Source organism: Bombina bombina, chromosome 10 (genome assembly GCF_027579735.1).
Source record: "Bombina bombina isolate aBomBom1 chromosome 10, aBomBom1.pri, whole genome shotgun sequence".
In the NCBI taxonomy this organism is placed as follows: domain Eukaryota; kingdom Metazoa; phylum Chordata; class Amphibia; order Anura; family Bombinatoridae; genus Bombina; species Bombina bombina.
This window is the reverse complement of record NC_069508.1, coordinates 57,320,080-57,339,465: the sequence shown is the minus strand read 5'-3', so window position 1 is coordinate 57,339,465 and position 19,386 is coordinate 57,320,080. Positions and strand designations below refer to the sequence as shown.

General features: G+C 38.4%; 1 protein-coding gene across 2 annotated transcripts in view; it reads right to left on the bottom strand.

The window, feature by feature from the left end:
• DDR2 (discoidin domain receptor tyrosine kinase 2) overlaps nt 1–19,386 on the bottom strand; it is a 228,395-nt gene that overhangs the window by 46,737 nt on the left and 162,272 nt on the right. The window contains exons 8-9 of one of the 2 annotated variants that reach the window (XM_053694077.1): nt 12,534–12,777; nt 11,226–11,288 (exon numbers count right to left, since the gene is read on the bottom strand). In XM_053694077.1, the coding sequence (XP_053550052.1) occupies nt 11,226–11,288; nt 12,534–12,777 (307 nt within the window). The remainder of the gene's footprint in view (nt 1–11,225; nt 11,289–12,533; nt 12,778–19,386) is intronic. The other variant, XM_053694078.1, reaches the window with a different exon arrangement.

Here is a 19,386-nt window from a genome sequence, read left to right as displayed (position 1 = left end):
CAAAGGACTTTAAGCAGCAAATCAGTATGTCTGTCCCAGGTCAGGCAAGGGAGTAAGCCTTATGCACACTCATGTTATTTCCCTATTCAGTTTAAGGAAGTCTACTATGAAATCTCATGAGTTATGTGAAATCTCATGAGATCACAGTAAAAGAGTTCATGACCTCAGCACCACTGATGCTGATTGGCTGCTGTTCATTTCTTACTGGGCAGCAACTGAAGTATAACTTTTTACACAGAACTTACTCTGCTGAGCTGAGGAGATTGTGAGGTAAAATCTCTTCCTTTTTTACATAGAGATGCTCAGGTGATATTTTCCTGTCAGCTTTTTACAGTTATACTGCATCAGTTTCAAGTGATTTAGCATATGAGTATTATGTCCCTTTAAGTTAAGAAGCAGCCATCCGTCAAACATCCCAATTGTATCATATTGGGATGATTTTAATCTGCCAACTTTTAGGTTGCGGACTGGTAAAGGAGCAGGGATCTTTACTATAGTTTCAGGTGGGCCTCCGAAGGAGCTATAGCTGCTTGGTAAATGAAGCCCAATGTGTTTATCTTGGACAGATTTTAACTGTTTAATGTCCCTTTGAGATAAAGCTGGTAAAATTGGATGCAACTGGACCTTATAGAACTGATTGCTTGCTGGTTGATAAGTTCCACTGCTTTATTGATGGACAGTGACACACCTCACAAGCATAAGAACAAAAATGTTATATTTTTATTTTCTCAGTACAGTAACATCAATTGTCAGATCACATTTTTGGTATTTTACACTGTATATGTGACATTGCCCCTCTTCATAAAGTTTTTTTTTCCAGAATTATTGACTTTTCATATTCTAGGGCCTGTCCTAATTTTGACTTGTTTTTGAGCCACAACCATATTTGTATAGCATATCAGGCAAGTTTTCTCAATAAATATTCCATATACATTATTTTCAGTGCACCAGAGAACTCTGAGTTAGATATGTCCAACAATAGTTCATGCTAATGTTGACCACAGAAATCCCTTTATTAAACATTATTAAATGTTTAGTTGCATCTTAGAGACAGGGCCACCATCAGGGTGTGGGGGGGGGGGCTCACTGCCGTCAGGGGCCCAGGACTCAGGCTGCACTGACATGCCCCCCCACTTTCTTTAACTTCCCAGGGATGTGTCTTTTGTTTTTTTAATTGTGGCAGAGCTAGAGCACGCTATTACAAGTGTTTTTCCATAGCACGCCGGGACCTGAGACACTTTATAAATTGCAGCACAGTGGGCTACAGCAGAGTCCAGTGCGCCTGGACCACACTAAAGCAGGTATGCGTTAACCTACATTTTCCTTAAGGTGCTGGGAGTTTGGGACAATGTGAAACCAGGCTATTACAGGGGGCCGGGTCCCAGAGCAGCACCAACACAAGTGCTATATTGAGCCCACATTTCATTGTGCGCTGGGGAACTTGGACCATTTTTTTAACTGCATGAGAGCACACTACTGCAGAGCACAGGGGGGCCCGGGCCACACTAATTCCAATGCGTTTCACTCCCTTAGGTGCCAGGAGTTTGGGACATTTTTTTTTTTTTAAACTGGTGGAAGCCAGCAGATCCAGGGGCTGAATTAATTTAATGTAGGGGCTATTGGCGCTAGACAATTAGCACTCAAAATTTAGGAGGTGGCCTCTTAGGTAGGGATGGGGGAATGTGCTGAAAGTGTAATGCGTTTTGGTAGAACAAATAGTCCTGAAGAAATTGGTTTTTGGACAATCAAATGTTGATAAGAATTAAAATCTATTAAAATTCAATAACGAATGCTATTTCCGTTTTTCAAATGTTACTTTAATTTTCGAATGTTCATAATTAGATTGACTATCCACATTCAAAATTTTGAATGCAACATTCGATTTAACAAATACTATTCAGAAGTTCAATAGTTCATGTGGAAGGTAATTTAGTAAATGGATACATAAAAGATACAACTATATTAATTGATTCAAAAGTTTCTATTTTGAATATTGCATAATTGGAATATTACATTTAAAGAAAGCATTAGAAATAATATTACAAATATATCAATTTTTCAATTTTTTTAATTCAAATATTGCATAATTCAAATCTAATTATTAGAATGTTGTAAAATGTTTTCAAAATAGTTTTATTTTTTTGAATGTTGCAAAGCATTCACCCATCCCTACTCCCAGGGTGGAGAACCTATGTGCAAACAGTGAAGGTCAACGTTAGAGCTGAAGCTGATAAGGTAAGAGTGAATCCCTTTTACTTAAATGTATCATATCTCTAAATTGTTGTCAGCTTTTGTCAGCTAGTGAGTGAGTCTGTTTATATCAGTCTCTCTGTGTCGGTATGTGTGTGTCTATGTTTGTTAATGTCTCTCTGTATCTCTGTTGGTGTCTGTGTGTATGTGTTAGTGTGTGTTTCTGTTAGGATCTGTGTCTGTGTTAGTGTATGTGTGCTAGTGTGTCTATGTGTTAGTGTATGTGTGTTAGTGTTAGTAGTTAGTATGTGCGTGTCTGTCTATGTGTGTCTATTTTTGTTAGTGTCTCTCTGTATCTGTGTTGTCTGTGTGTTAGTGTGTGTTTCTGTTAGTTTTTATGTATATTTTAGTGTGTGTCTGTGTGTATGTGTTATTGTCATCTGTGTTAGTATCTCTGTGTGCATGTGTGTCTGTTCATGTATGTCTTTGTGAGTATTTCCTTGTGTATTTCTATGTTTGTGTGTGCACACATGTTAGTCACTGCCCAATCAATGGTTAATTAAGTTGCCCCAAAATATCTACTGGCGGACATAAAACTAAAAATGTAATTCTAAATAAAATGTCTTTTTGCATTCATAATATTTTATTTTGCCCACGTTTCCTGAAATTCAACTTAAAAAATTTGGGTTTTTTTACACCCATAGGCCTCTATTTATCAAGCCTAACATCGCCGCCGCGGACCTGAATACGTTCGCCAAATTTATCAAGAAAGCTGTCAAAAAGCAGCGCATCAAGTACGGTGCGATGAGCAGCGGACTGTTGTTAACTGACAGTCATCGATCTCGCTGCTCATCGGCTTATTCGCAACTTTCTTGCTAGCCTGTCACTAAGCACCCACACTATACTATACTGTTTTACCCCCTATACCGCCGCTCCCGGAGCCCCCCACAATTAAATTAAGTTATTAACCCCTAAACCGCCGCTCCCGGACCCTTCCGCAACTATAATAAATATATTAACCCCTAAACCGCCGCTCCCGGAGCCCACCGCAACTATAATAAATATAATAACCCCTAAACCGCCGCTCCCGGAGCCCACCGCAACTATAATAAATATATTAACCCCTAAACCGCCGCTCCCGAACCCCGCTGCAACTATAATAAATATATTAACCCCTAAACCGCAGCTCCCAGACCCTGCCTCAACTATAATAAATATATTAACCCCTAAACCGCCGCTCCCGAACCCCGCTGCAACTATAATAAATATATTAACCCCTAAACCGCCACTCCCGGACCCCGCCACCACCTACATTATACCTATTAACCCCTAATCTGCCGCCCCCTATACCGCCGCCACCTACATAAAGTTATTAACCCCTATCCTGCCGATCCTGGACCCTGCCGCAACTAAATAAATTGTTTAACCCCTAAACCACCGCTCCCGGAGCCCACCGCAACCTACATTATATATATTAACCCCTATCCTGCCCCCCCGTACACCGCCGCCACTATAATAAAGTTATTAACCCCTAAACCTAAGTCTAACCCTAACACCCTTAAATATACTTAAATATAAACTTAAATATAATTTAAATAAATCTAAATAAATATTACTATTATTAACTAAATTATTCCTATTTGAAACTAAATACTTACCTGTAAAATAAACCCTAAGCTAGCTACAATATAACTAATAGTTACATTGTAGCTAGCTTAGGATTTATTTTTATTTTACAGGCAACTTTGTATTTATTTTAACTAGGTACAATAGTTATTAAATAGTTATTAACTATTTAATAACTACCTAGCTAAAATAAATACAAAATTACCTGTAAAATAAATCCTAACCTAAGTTACAATTACACCTAACACTACACTATCATTAAAATAATTACATAAATTAACTACAATTAAATAAAACTAATTACAATTAAATAAAATTAACTAAAGTACAAAAAACCCACTAAATTACAGAAAATAAAAAAAATTACAAGAATTTTAAATGAATTACACCTTATCTAAGCCCCCTAATAAAATAAAAAAGCCCCCCCAAAATAATAATATTCCCTACCCTATACTAAATTACAAATAGCCCTTAAAAGGGCCTTTTGCGGGGCATTCAGCTCTTTTACCTGTAAAAAAAGAAATACAACCCCCCCAACATTAAAACCCACCACCCACACACCCAACCCTACTCTAAAACCCACCCAAACCCCCCTTAAAAAAACCTAACACTACCCCCTGAAGATCACCCTACCTTGAGACGTCTTCACCCAGCCGGGCACAAGTGGACCTCCAGACCGGCAGAAGTCTTCATCCTATCCGGGCAGAAGAGGACATCCAGACCGGCAGAAGTCTTCATCCAGGGGGCATCTTCTATCTTCTTCCATCCGGGGCGGAGCGGGTCCATCTTCAATGCAGCTGACGCGGAGCCATCCTCTTCCATCGACGTTCTAACACTGAGAGAAGGTTCCTTTAAATGATGTCATCCAAGATGGCGTCCCTTGAATTCCGATTGGCTGATAGAATCCTATGAAATCAGCCAATAGGATTGAGCTTGCATTCTATTGGCTGATTGGATCAGCCAATAGGATTGAACTTCAATCCTATTGGCTGATTGCATCAGCCAATAGGATTTGTCCTACCTTAATTCCGATTGGCTGATAGAATCCTATCAGCCAATCGGAATTCAAGGGACGCCATCTTGGATGACGTCATTTAAAGGAACCTTCATTCAGTGTTAGGACGTCGATGGAAGAGGATGGCTCCGCGTCGGCTGGATTGAAGATGGACCCGCTCCGGATGGAAGAAGATAGAAGATGCCGCCTGGATGAAGACTTTTTATTTTATTAGGGGGCTTAGATTGAGTGTAATTAATTTAAAATTCTTGTAAATTTTTTTTGATTTTCTGTAATTTAGTGGGTTTTTTTTTTAAATTTAGTTAATTTTATTTAATTGTAATTAGTTTTATTTAATTGTAGTTCATTTATGTAATTATTTTAATGATAGCGTAGTGTTAGGTGTAATTGTAACTTAGGTTAGGTTTTATTTTACAGGTACTTTTGTCTTTATTTTAGCTAGGTAGTTATTAAATAGTTAATAACTATTTAATAACTATTGTACCTAGTTAAAATAAATACAAAGTTGCCTGTAAAATAAAAATAAATCCTAAGCTAGCTACAATGTAATTATTAATTATATTGTAGCTATCTTAGGCCTAGATTTAGAGTTCGGCGGTAAAAGGGCTGTTAACGCTCCGCGGGTTTTTTTCTGGCCGCACCATAAATTTAACTCTGGTATCGAGAGTTCAAACAAATGCTGCGTTAGGCTCCAAAAAAGGAGCGTAGAGCATTTTTACCGCAAATGCAACTCTCGATACCAGAGTTGCTTACGGACGCGGCCGGCATCAAAAACGTGCTCGTGCACGATTCTCCCATAGGAAACAATGGGGCTGTTTGAGCTGAAAAAAAACCTAACACCTGCAAAAAAGCAGCGTTCAGCTCCTAACGCAGCCCCATTGTTTCCTATGGGGAAACACTTCCTACGTCTGCACCTAACACCCTAACATGTACCCCGAGTCTAAACACCCCTAACCTTACACTTATTAACTCCTAATCTGCCGCCCCCGCTATCGCTGACCCCTGCATTACACTTTTAACCCCTAATCTGCCGCTCCGTAAACCGCCGCCACCTACGTTATCCCTATGTACCCCTAATCTGCTGCCCTAACATCGCCGACCCCTATGTTATATTTATTAACCCCTAATCTGCCCCCCACAACGTCGCCGACACCTGCCTACACTTATTAACCCCTAATCTGCCGAGCGGACCTGAGCGCTACTATAATAAAGTTATTAACCCCTAATCCGCCTCACTAACCCTATCATAAATAGTATTAACCCCTAATCTGCCCTCCCTAACATCGCCGACACCTACCTTCAATTATTAACCCCTAATCTGCCGACCGGAGCTCACCGCTATTCTAATAAATGTATTAACCCCTAAAGCTAAGTCTAACCCTAACACTAACACCCCCCTAAGTTAAATATAATTTTTATCTAACGAAATAAATTAACTCTTATTAAATAAATGATTCCTATTTAAAGCTAAATACTTACCTGTAAAATAAATCCTAATATAGCTACAATATAAATTATAATTATATTATAGCTATTTTAGGATTAATATTTATTTTACAGGCAACTTTGTAATTATTTTAACCAGGTACAATAGCTATTAAATAGTTAAGAACTATTTAATAGTTACCTAGTTAAAATAATAACAAATTTACCTGTAAAATAAATCCTAACCTAAGATATAATTAAACCTAACACTACCCTATCAATAAAATAATTAAATAAACTACCTACAATTACCTACAATTAACCTAACACTACACTATCAATAAATTAATTAAACACAATTGCTACAAATAAATAAAATTAAATAAACTATCTAAAGTACAAAAAATAAAAAAGAACTAAGTTACAGAAAATAATAAAATATTTACAAAGATAAGAAAAATATTACAACAATTTTAAACTAATTACACCTACTCTAAGCCCCCTAATAAAATAACAAAGCCCCCCAAAATAAAAAATTCACTACCCTATTCTAAAATACAAATATTACAAGCTCTTTTACCTTACCAGCCCTGAACAGGGCCCTTTGCGGGGCATGCCCCAAGAATTTCAGCTCTTTTGCCTGTAAAAAAAAACATACAATACCCCCCCCCCCCAACATTACAACCCACCACCCACATACCCCTAATCTAACCCAAACCCCCCTTAAATAAACCTAACACTACCCCCCTGATGATCTTCCTACCTTGTCTTCACCATGCCAGGTTCACCGATCCGTCCTGGCTCCAAGATCTTCATCCAACCCAAGCGGGGGCTAGACATCCACTGAAGAAGTCCAGAAGAGGGTCCAAAGTCTTCCTCCTATCCGGCAAGAAGAGGACATCCGGACCGGCAAACATCTTCTCCAAGCGGCATCTTCTATCTTCTTCCATCCGATGACGACCGGCTCCATCTTGAAGACCTCCAGCGCGGATCCATCCTCTTCTTCCGACGACTAGACGACGAATGACGGTTCCTTTAAGGGACGTCATCCAAGATGGCGTCCCTCGAATTCCGATTGGCTGATAGGATTCTATCAGCCAATCGGAATTAAGGTAGGAATTTTCTGATTGGCTGATGGAATCAGCCAATCAGAATCAAGTTCAATCCGATTGGCTGATCCAATCAGCCAATCAGATTGAGCTCGCATTCTATTGGCTGATCGGAACAGCCAATAGAATGCGAGCTCAATCTGATTGGCTGATTGGATCAGCCAATCGGATTGAACTATATTCTGATTGGCTGATTCCATCAGCCAATCAGAAAATTCCTACCTTAATTCCGATTGGCTGATAGAATCCTATCAGCCAATCGGAATTCGAGGGACGCCATCTTGGATGACGTCCCTTAAAGGAACCGTCATTCGTCGTCTAGTCGTCGGAAGAAGAGGATGGATCCGCGCTGGAGGTCTTCAAGATGGAGCCGGTCGTCATCGGATGGAAGAAGATAGAAGATGCCGCTTGGAGAAGATGTTTGCCGGTCCGGATGTCCTCTTCTTGCCGGATAGGAGGAAGACTTTGGACCCTCTTCTGGACTTCTTCAGTGGATGTCTAGCCCCCGCTTGGGTTGGATGAAGATCTTGGAGCCAGGACGGATCGGTGAACCTGGCATGGTGAAGACAAGGTAGGAAGATCATCAGGGGGGTAGTGTTAGGTTTATTTAAGGGGGGTTTGGGTTAGATTAGGGGTATGTGGGTGGTGGGTTGTAATGTTGGGGGGGGGTATTGTATGTTTTTTTTTACAGGCAAAAGAGCTGAAATTCTTGGGGCATGCCCCGCAAAGGGCCCTGTTCAGGGCTGGTAAGGTAAAAGAGCTTGTAATATTTGTATTTTAGAATAGGGTAGGGAATTTTTTATTTTGGGGGGCTTTGTTATTTTATTAGGGGGCTTAGAGTAGGTGTAATTAGTTTAAAATTGTTGTAATATTTTTCTTATCTTTGTAAATATTTTATTATTTTCTGTAACTTAGTTCTTTTTTATTTTTTGTACTTTAGATAGTTTATTTAATTTTATTTATTTGTAGCAATTGTGTTTAATTAATTTATTGATAGTGTAGTGTTAGGTTAATTGTAGGTAATTGTAGGTAGTTTATTTAATTATTTTATTGATAGGGTAGTGTTAGGTTTAATTATATCTTAGGTTAGGATTTATTTTACAGGTAAATTTGTTATTATTTTAACTAGGTAACTATTAAATAGTTCTTAACTATTTAATAGCTATTGTACCTGGTTAAAATAATTACAAAGTTGCCTGTAAAATAAATATTAATCCTAAAATAGCTATAATATAATTATAAATTATATTGTAGCTATATTAGGATTTATTTTACAGGTAAGTATTTAGCTTTAAATAGGAATTATTTATTTAATAAGAGTTAATTTATTTTGTTAGATAAAAATTATATTTAACTTAGGGGGGTGTTAGTGTTAGGGTTAGACTTAGCTTTAGGGGTTAATACATTTATTAGAATAGCGGTGAGCTCCGGTCGGCAGATTAGGGGTTAATAATTGAAGGTAGGTGTCGGCGATGTTAGGGAGGGCAGATTAGGGGTTAATACTATTTATGATAGGGTTAGTGAGGCGGATTAGGGGTTAATAACTTTATTATAGTAGCGCTCAGGTCCGCTCGGCAGATTAGGGGTTAATAAGTGTAGGTAGGTGTCGGCGACGTTGTGGGGGGCAGATTAGGGGTTAATAAATATAACATAGGGGTCGGCGATGTTAGGGGTAGCAGATTAGGGGTACATAGGGATAACGTAGGTGGCGGCGATTTGCGGTCGGAAGATTAGGGGTTAATTATTTTAAGTAGCTTGCGGCGACGTTGTGGGGGGCAAGTTAGGGGTTAATAGATATAATACAGGGGTCGGCGGTGTTAGGGGCAGCAGATTAGGGGTACATAAGTATAACGTAAGTGGCGGTCGGCAGATTAGGGGTTAAAATTTTTAATCGAGTGGCGGCGATGTGGGGGGACCTCGGTTTAGGGGTACATAGGTAGTTTATGGGTGTTAGTGTACTTTAGGGTACAGTAGTTAAGAGCTTTATAAACCGGCGTTAGCCAGAAAGCTCTTAACTCCTGCTATTTTCAGGCGGCTGGAATCTTGTCGTTAGAGCTCTAACGCTCACTGCAGAAACGACTCTAAATACCGGCGTTAGGAAGATCCCATTGAAAAGATAGGCTACGCAAATGGCGTAGGGGGATCTGCGGTATGGAAAAGTCGCGGCTGTAAAGTGAGCGTTAGACCCTTTAATCACTGACTCCAAATACCAGCGGGCGCCCAAAACCAGCGTTAGGAGCCTCTAACGCTGGTTTTGACGGCTACCGCCGAACTCTAAATCTAGGCCTTAGGGTTTATTTTATAGGTAAGTATTTAGTTTTAAATAGGAATAATTTAGTTAATAATAGTAATATTTATTTAGATTTATTTAAATTATATTTAAGTTAGGGGGTGTTAGGGTTAGTTTAGGGGTTAATAACTTTATTATAGTGGCGGCTGTGTAGGGGGGTAGGATAGGGGTTAATAAATATAATGTAGGTGGCGGTGAGCTCCGGGAGCAGCGGTTTAGGGGTTAAACAATTTATTTAGTTGTGGCGGGGTCCGGGATTAGCAGGATAGGGGTTGAAAACTTTATGTAGGTGGCGGTGGTATAGGGGGCGGCAGATTTGGGGTTAATAGGTATAATGTAGGTGGCGGCGGGGTCCGGGAGCGGCGGTTTAGGGGTTAATATATTTATTATAGTTGCGGCGGGGTCCAGGAGCGGCTGTTTAGGGGTTAATAAGTATAATGTAGGTGGCGGCGGTGTAGGGGGGCAGATTAGGGGTGTTTAGACTCGGGGTACATGTTATAGTGTTAGGTGTAGACTTTTTCCATAGGAATCAATGGGATATCAGGCAGCAGCGAACATAAGCTTTCGCTGCTGTCAGACTCCCATTGATTCCTATGGCATCCGCTGCCTCCAGGGCGGCAGATTGAAAACCAGGTACGCTGGGCCGGAATAGTGGCGAGCGTACCTGGTAGGATCTTGATAACTTCCAAAAGTAGTCAGATTGTGCCGAAGTTGCGTTCAGAACATCTGGAGTGACGTAACCATCGATCTGTGTCGGACTGAGACAGGCGAATCGTATGTTACGTCACTAAATTCTACTTTTGCCGGTCTCTAGCCTTTGATAACTAAGGCGAATCAGGCTCGCCGCAAATACGCTGCGGAATTCCTGCATATTTGCGGTTTACAGCTTGATAAATAGAGGCCATCGAGACTGGAGTATATTTTGCAGGATCCAGAACCTTGTCCTTATGACATTCTATAAAGTGATTGCTTAACCGATAAACAAGCTAATTTATATATGTTTCTAAATGACCACAGCAAAGGAGATAAGATAAGCAATACTTACTAGATTTCAAACATGTATGTCCTTGGTACAATTTCTTTTCTAACAATGTTAACATTTGTAATGCTTGCAATACTTAAATCACCACTTTATTCCTTTCAAGGTGCTTTATTAGCTCAACCAATTTATTTTCTGCCTTCAATTTCCTTTCCAATAACCAACTGCCCTAACAGCAGTTTTGAAGTATAAAATTGTAATGAAAAAAAAATGACACAAAAAAATGAATGCAAATTGGAAGCACAAATTGCTTTATCAAAAGACCAATTTAAAGGCCACAATTCAAATGTAATAATTGGCTATCAAATAAGTGTTGTACATTTGTTTGTATCCAACCTGCCCTATTTGCAGATTCCACATCCACAAGTTAGGTGTATCTGTTTACCATGCTGTGATGTTTTTTTGTTTGGGAGAGTCCTAATTCAATTTGTTATGAGGTCATTTATTCCTCAGTGCTTCCTCATCAAGTGGGGTCAACCTCTTATCAAACTTGGAAAAGGGGCCAAAGTATTTTATTGCAGTTGTACATACCATATGTGGTTGGGACACTAGCTGACTGTGGAGGACTCATTGAATTGTTGTACATAGCAGCATCTATTGAAACAGAAAAACATTGACAGATGGTAAAAATACAAACCATAACTCTGCAGATAAATGTACCCTTATATCTGCCACTATTGTCACATCCTGTCACTCTGAAGAGTAACACAACCTATTGAAGTATAGGGTGGAGAGTACTTTATCACTGCTCCTCACTGCTTCAGTGTGCAGCCTCAAACCATGGCTGGTTCATTCACAACCACTATTCTAACCAGATTTACCAGTGCTATAAATAAAAAACTTCATGCTTAAAAATCTCTTTATTTGCAATGTGTTTATGCCGAGCTGAGCTCCTCAGGCCGCCCACGGCAAAACGCTATTCCTTCAATGAAGAGATGTTTCCATCTCTTAGCCAACAGCGTGCTAGCCATCTGGCATAATGCCAAAGGGCAAGCGCGGCTATTGGCTTAGAGGTGGAAATGTCATCTCATTGAAAAAAATAGCATTTTGCTATCCTTGCTGCAAATAAAGGAACTGTCAGCATGAAGTTTTTTATACTTCATGACTGAAAGTCCTCTTTATTTATAGCTCTGATAAATACTAGTGTTTCAAAAATGCTAGGATTTTCCATTACTTTAACCCCTTTAGTGCCATAGTACATGACTGCTAAATGTTGTCATTTGTTATAGCAGCATCTTACAGTCAACACTTTAATAGTAAACGTAACACAATTCATTTGATAATGATTTGTTCTTTGCAGGTATCCAAATTTGGATGTAGCTATGACTGGTAATGTGTTTTTTAGAGTTTAAACATGCTTGTAATGTATAAGTACAAAAAAATAATTGTGATAACAATAATAATCATGTATTACATTAAGTAACTTTTTTTTAAAAATATTACTGAAAGCTTAAAAACATATTTTATAACGGTAAAGCTAAAAGGCATGACCTGCTGTTCTGATAATCCCTCTAGGCTAAATGATTCAATATGTTTCGTTTATTTGGATTTTATGTTATTTCTGTTTACTAAGAATCATTCTGTATCCTAAATATATAATAAATATATGATTATAGCAATAATTGTAAAATATTTTTAAAGTAATTTGCTTCTACCGTCAAAACATAATTCCAAACTTTTATGTATGTTTATCCTGAATATTTATTTATATATTTATTATGTTTTCTTTTGCAACTTATTCTTTTTTTTTTTTTTTTTGCTGACTTACCTTTCTTTTTGCTACAATGTTTAAGACTGTTCTACTCAATAAAACCTTTGATTTTTAAGTGGACTCCTTACCAGACTGAAAGGTGATCTCACTAAACATCATCCACGTATCAGCAAAGTAATACTGGCACTTGATGGCGCGTGCCATTCGATTGTGAAGTTGCACAGTTACAAAGCGAGCACTGGGGTTGACATCATCCAAAATCAAAATGGAGGAGACTGAGTTTGCTTCCCACTCGTTGGCCTCAGAACGGAAGAAACACTGAACCTCCTTAAAGATCTTTACTCCCTTTGCAAACATGTTGTTGCAGTGAACCTGTAATATGCAAACACAAGATTCTTCAAAATAATAAAAACACAGCACTGCTTAAATATTATGGTACACCCTAGTTGTAGTTTGAACATGCAGTGGTTCTAGGCCATAGAAGAAGTCATGGGTGCCAACAAAAGTGTATCTTAAAAATACTAAGTACAGCACCCAATAGGTAACCCCTAAGCAATCTTCCCTAAAATTACCAATAAATATAGAAACTAAAATCAGATAAAATAGTGCAGGAGCGCTACAAAAGCTCTAAGGGTAGTATGGAGAACAATACAATAAACTCTACATATGTAAAAATCTAATTTATTTTATAAAATATACACATGACATATGGGATGTCTCCCTGAAGATATTCCTACTTAAAATATTTAACAAGCTTGTTTAAAAACCGTATCAATTTCTTAAAAGCGTGTGTTATACAGACAAAAATATGCAAACCCTGTGGTTAAATCAGTTTATAGCTTTCTAAGGGTATCAAATCTTAAATGCACATGCTATATAAACAAAGTATATTTTATATAGACAAAGTATATTTATATTTATATTTACGTCGTAGAGCATTTTTGGATTTCTGGCTAAATTCTGGAGTTTCGTTTTAAGGTGGAACAGCTAATAACTGCTATAGCTTAGAAGTTTTTTAAAATATACTTTGTCTATATAGCATGTGCATTTAAGATTTGAGACCCTTAGAAAGCTATAAACTGATTTAACCACAAGGTTTGCATATTTTTGTCTGTATAACACACGCTTTTAAGAAATTGATACTGTTTTTAAACAAGCTTGTTAAATATTTTAAGTAGGAATATCTTCAGGGAGACGTCCCATATGTCATGTGTATATTTTATAAAATAAATTAGATTTTTACATATGTAGAGTTTATTGTATTGTTCTCCATACTACCCTTAGAGCTTTTTTAGCGCTCCTGCACTATTTTATCTGATTTTAGTGCCAACCAAAGTGGCCAAGTGTCTAAATACCAATGTTGCGCAATATTAAAGTGATAGTAAACACCAAAAATGTTATTGTTTAAAAAGATAGATAATCCCTTTATTACTCATTCCACAGTTGTGCATGACCAACACAGTTATATTAATATACTTTCTACCTCTGTGATTACCTTGTATCTAAGCTTCAGCCGACTGCCTCCTCATCTCAGATCTTTTGACAAACTTGCATTTCAGGCAATTAGTACTGACTCTTAAATAACTTCACGTGCATGAGCACAGTGTTATCTATATGAAACACATGAACTAACATCCTCTAGCTGTGAAAAACTGTCAAATGCAGAGGCGGCCTTCAAGGGCTCAGAAATTAGCATATGAACCTACCTAGGTTTAGCTTTCAACCAAGAATAACAAGATAACAAAGCAAATTTCATGATAAATGTAAATTAGAACTAGACTTGTGCGCGGCGGAAAAATTTGTTTTGTTTCAGTTTGATTCGGATGTTTTCGAATTTCGTTTTCGGATCGATTCAAATTCGGATACATTCGAATGTATTCGTTTCTGATTCTAATAAATTTGGATGTATTCGGTTCGGATTCAATTCGTAAATTCGGAAGTTCGGTATGTGTTAGGTGGGATGTGCTGTGTATTAGACTAGTATTATGTACTGTAATATTAGGTGTAACCCATAGCAGAGCGATATAACCTAATATACTGTACAATACTAGTGTAATTGTGATTAGTCCATGGCCATCCGAATGTAACGAATCGATCCGAACTAATTCGGATTTATTCGTTGGTTTCGGTGCTACGGTAATTCGGAAATTCAAATCGATCCGAAGCTCCGAATTTGACAAATTTGTATGAATTTTGATTCAGAACTAAACGAAACGCACATGTCTAATTAGAACGTTGTTTAAAATTATATGCCCTATTTGAATCATGAAAGTTTAATTTGGACTTTACTATCCCTTTAAATATTAAAGGTGGTGGACCTTTTTTATTTGTCCCTGTCTTTTGTTTTAAAATCAATCTTCACCCTGCTCCACCTCTCTCCATGTCCTGGGTAGTGCATTGGATGTTTAATAAAATGAATCGCAAGTAATATCATTACGTTTGGGGTTGTTAAAGTAATAAATGGAAGAGCTTAGTAGCCCCAGCACCACTATATAACCACCACTGAGTGTGGGTTCAGGCAAATGCAAACCATTCAATCATTTGTTCATCCACTTTAATCTTGTCTAAGCAGAAAGAAAAGTAGACAATCTTGTCAGCTTCAAAATAGTGAGACACGACTGTGAGCTAAGATACTTCATAGGGGCAATGGAGTCTTTATGAATGCCACAGGTTGGGTCTAAGTGTAGGTGTAAAATGACCCAGAAAATCTTTTGTTCTATTGCCCAAGACTTTTCAATAAAAAAAAAGAGATGCAAAGTCTTTAAACTCATTAAAAAGTAAGGTCACTGTTACTTCTTCTGATTTTTCCATGAGAATAACATTTTATGATTTTTTTTTTAATGATTAGCTGTAAACTTTTGTCATAACTTTGTATTTCATAGCAATTCCCAAATATGCTGTTGTAAGTGTATTATTTTGTATATCTAATACAGCTGTTTAAAGAGACATTAAACACTAACGGCTAGATTTAGAGTTTTGTCGGTAACGACCCGCGTAGCTAACGCTGGCTTTTTTCTGGCCGCACCTTTAAAATAACTCTGGTATTGAGAGTCCACAGAATGGCTGCGTTAGGCTCCAAAAAAGGAGCGTAGAGGCATATTTAACGCCACTCCAACTCTCGATACCAGAGTTTCTTACGGACGCGGCCAGCCTCAAAAACGTGCTCGTGCACGATTCCCCCATAGAAAACAATGGGGCTGTTTGAGCTGAAAAAAAACCTAACACCTGCAAAAAAGCCGCGTTCAGCTCCTAACGCAGCCCCATTGTTTCCTATGGGGAAACACTTCCTACGTCTGCACCTAACACCCTAACATGTACCCCGAGTCTAAACACCCCTAACCTTACACTTATTAACCTCTAATCTGCCGCCCCGCTATCGCTGACCCCTGCATATTATTATTAACCCCTAATCTGCCGCTCCGTAAACCGCCGCTACTTACATTATCCCTATGTACCCCTAATCTGCTGCCCCTAATACCGCCGACCCCTATATTATATTTATTAACCTCTAATCTGCCCCCCACAGCGTCGCCGCCAGCTACCTACAATAATTAATCCCTAATCTGCCGACCGGAGCTCACCGCTATTCTAATAAATTTTTTAACCCCTAAAGCTAATTCTAACCCTAACACCCCCCTAAGTTAAATATAATTTTATTCTAACGAAATAAATGAACTCTTATTAAATAACTTATTCCTATTTAAAACTAAATACTTACCTGTAAAATAAATCCTAATATAGCTACAATATAAATTATAATTACATTGTAGCTATTTTAGGATTAATATTTATTTTACAGGCAACTTTGTAATTATTTTAACCAGGTACAATAGCTATTAAATAGTTAAGAACTATTTAATAGTTACCTAGTTAAAATAAGTACAAAATTACCTGTAAAATAAATCCTAACCTAAGTTACAATTTAACCTAACACTATACTATCATTAAATTAATTAAGTAAAATACCTACAATTACCTACAATTAAACCTAACACTACACTATCAATAAATTAATTAAATACAATACCTACAAATAAATACAATGAAATTAACTAACTAAAGTACAAAAAATAAAAAAGAACTAAGTTACAAAAAATAAAAAAATATTTACAAACATAAGAAAAATATTACAACAATTTTAAACTAATTACACCTACTCTAAGCCCCCTAATAAAATAACAAAGCCCCCCAAAATAAAAAAATGCCCTACCCTATTCTAAATTACTAAAGTTCAAAGCTCTTTTACCTTACCAGCCCTGAACAGGGCCCTTTGCGGGGCATGCCCCAAGAAGTTCAGCTCTTTTGCCTGTAAAAAAAACCATACAATACCCCCCCCAACATTACAACCCACCACCCACATACCCCTAATCTAACCCAAACCCCCCTTAAATAAACCTAACACTAAGCCCCTGAAGATCTCCCTACCTTGAGTCGTCTTCACCCAGCCGAGCCAAATTCTTCATCCAAGCGGAGCAAGAAGAGGTCCTCCATCCGGTAGAAGTCTTCATCCAAGCGGTGCAGAAGAGGTCTTCCATCCGATTGAAGTCTTCATCCAAGCGGCATCTTCTATCGTCATCCATCCGGAGCGGAGCGGCAGCATCCTGAAGACCTCCGACGCGGAACATCCATCCTGGCCGACGACTGAACGACGAATGACGGTTCCTTTAAATGACCTCATCCAAGATGGCGTCCCTCGAATTCTGATTGGCTGATAGGATTCTATCAGCCAATCGGAATTAAGGTAGGAATATTCTGATTGGCTGATGGAATCAGCCAATCAGAATCAAGTTCAATCCGATTGGCTGATCCAATCAGCCAATCAGATTGAGCTCGCATTCTATTGGCTGATAGGAACAGCCAATAGAATGCGAGCTCAATCTGATTGGCTGATTGGATCAGCCAATCGGATTGAACTTGATTCTGATTGGATGATTCCATCAGCCAATCAGAATATTCCTACCTTAATTCCGATTGGCTGATAGAATCCTATCAGCCAATCGGAATTCGAGGGACGCCATCTTGGATGACGTCATTTAAAGGAACCATCATTCGTCGTTCAGTCGTCGGCCAGGATGGATGTTCCGCTCCGGATGGATGACGATAGAAGATACCGCTTGGATGAAGACTTCAATCGGATGGAAGACCTCTTCTGCACCGCTTGGATGAAGACTTCTACCGGATGGAGGACCTCTTCTTGCTCCGCTTGGATGAAGAATTTGGCTCGGCTGGGTGAAGACGACTCAAGGTAGGGAGATCTTCAGGGGCTTAGTGTTAGGTTTATTTAAGGGGGGTTTGGGTTAGATTAGGGGTATGTGGGTGGTGGGTTGTAATTTTGGGGGGGGGGGTATTGTATGTTTTTTTTTACAGGCAAAAGAGCTGAACTTCTTGGGGCATGCCCCACAAAGGGCCCTGTTCAGGGCTGGTAAGGTAAAAGAGCTTTGAACTTTAGTAATTTAGAATAGGGTAGGGCATTTTTTTATTTTGGGGGGCTTTGTTATTTTATTAGGGAGCTTAGAGTAGGTGTAATTAGTTTAAAATTGTTGTAATATTTTTCTTATGTTTGTAAATATTTTTTTATTTTTTGTAACTTAGTTCTTTTTTATTTTTTGTACTTTAGTTAGTTTATTTCATTGTAGTTATTTGTAGGTATTGTATTTAATTAATTTATTGATAGTGTAGTGTTAGGTTTAATTGTAGGTATTTTATTTAATTAATTTAATGATAGTATAGTGTTAGGTTTAATTGTAACTTAGGTTAGGATTTATTTTACAGGTAATTTTGTACTTATTTTAACTAGGTAACTATTAAATAGTTCTTAACTATTTAATAGCTATTGTACCTGGTTAAAATAATTACAAAGTTGCCTGTAAAATAAATATTAATCCTAAAATAGCTACAATGTAATTATAATTTATATTGTAGCTATATTAGGATTTATTTTACAGGTAAGTATTTAGTTTTAAATAGGAATAAGTTATTTAATAAGAGTTAATTTATTTCGTTAGAATAAAATTATATTTAACTTAGGGGGGTGTTAGGGTTAGAATTAGCTTTAGGGGTTAAAACATTTATTAGAATAGCGGTGAGCTCCGGTCGGCAGATTAGGGGTTAATTATTGTAGGTAGCTGGCTGCGACGTTGTGGGGGGCAGGTTAGGGGTTAATAAATATAATATAGGGGTCGGCGGTGTTAGGGGCAGCAGATTAGGGGTACATAAGGATAACGTAGGTGGCGGCGCTTTGCGGTCGGCAGATTAGGGGTTAATAAGTGTAGGTAGGTAGCGGCGACGTTGTGGGGGGCAGATTAGGGGTTAATAAATATAATATAGGGGTCGGCGGTGTTAGGGGCAGCAGATTAGGGGTACATAGCTATAATGTAGGTGGCGGCTCTTTGCGGTCGGCAGATTAGGGGTTAATTATTGTAGGTAGCTGGCTGCGACGTTGTGGGGGGCAGGTTAGGGGTTAATAAATATAATATAGGGGTCGGCGGTGTTAGGGGCAGCAGATTAGGGGTACATAAGGATAACGTAGGTGGTGGTCGGCAGATTAGGGGTTAAAAAAATTTATCGAGTGTCGGCGATGTGGGGGGACCTCAGTTTAGGGGTACATAGGTAGTTTATGGGTGTTAGTGTACTGTAGAGCACAGTAGTTAAGAGCTTTATGAACCGGCGTTAGCCCAGAAAGCTCTTAACTCCTGACTTTTTTCTGCGGCTGGAGTTTTGTCGTTAGATTTTTAACGCTCACTTCAGACACGACTCTAAATACCGGAGTTAGAAAGATCCCATTGAAAAGATAGGATACGCAATTGACGTAAGGGGATCTGCGGTATGGAAAAGTCGCGGCTGAAAAGTGAGCGTTAGACCCTTTTTTTAATGACTCCAAATACCGGCGGTAGCCTAAAACCAGCGTTAGGAGCCTCTAACGCTGGTTTTCACGGCTACCGCCAAACTCCAAATCTAGGCCTAAATAAATGCTAGAGAGAA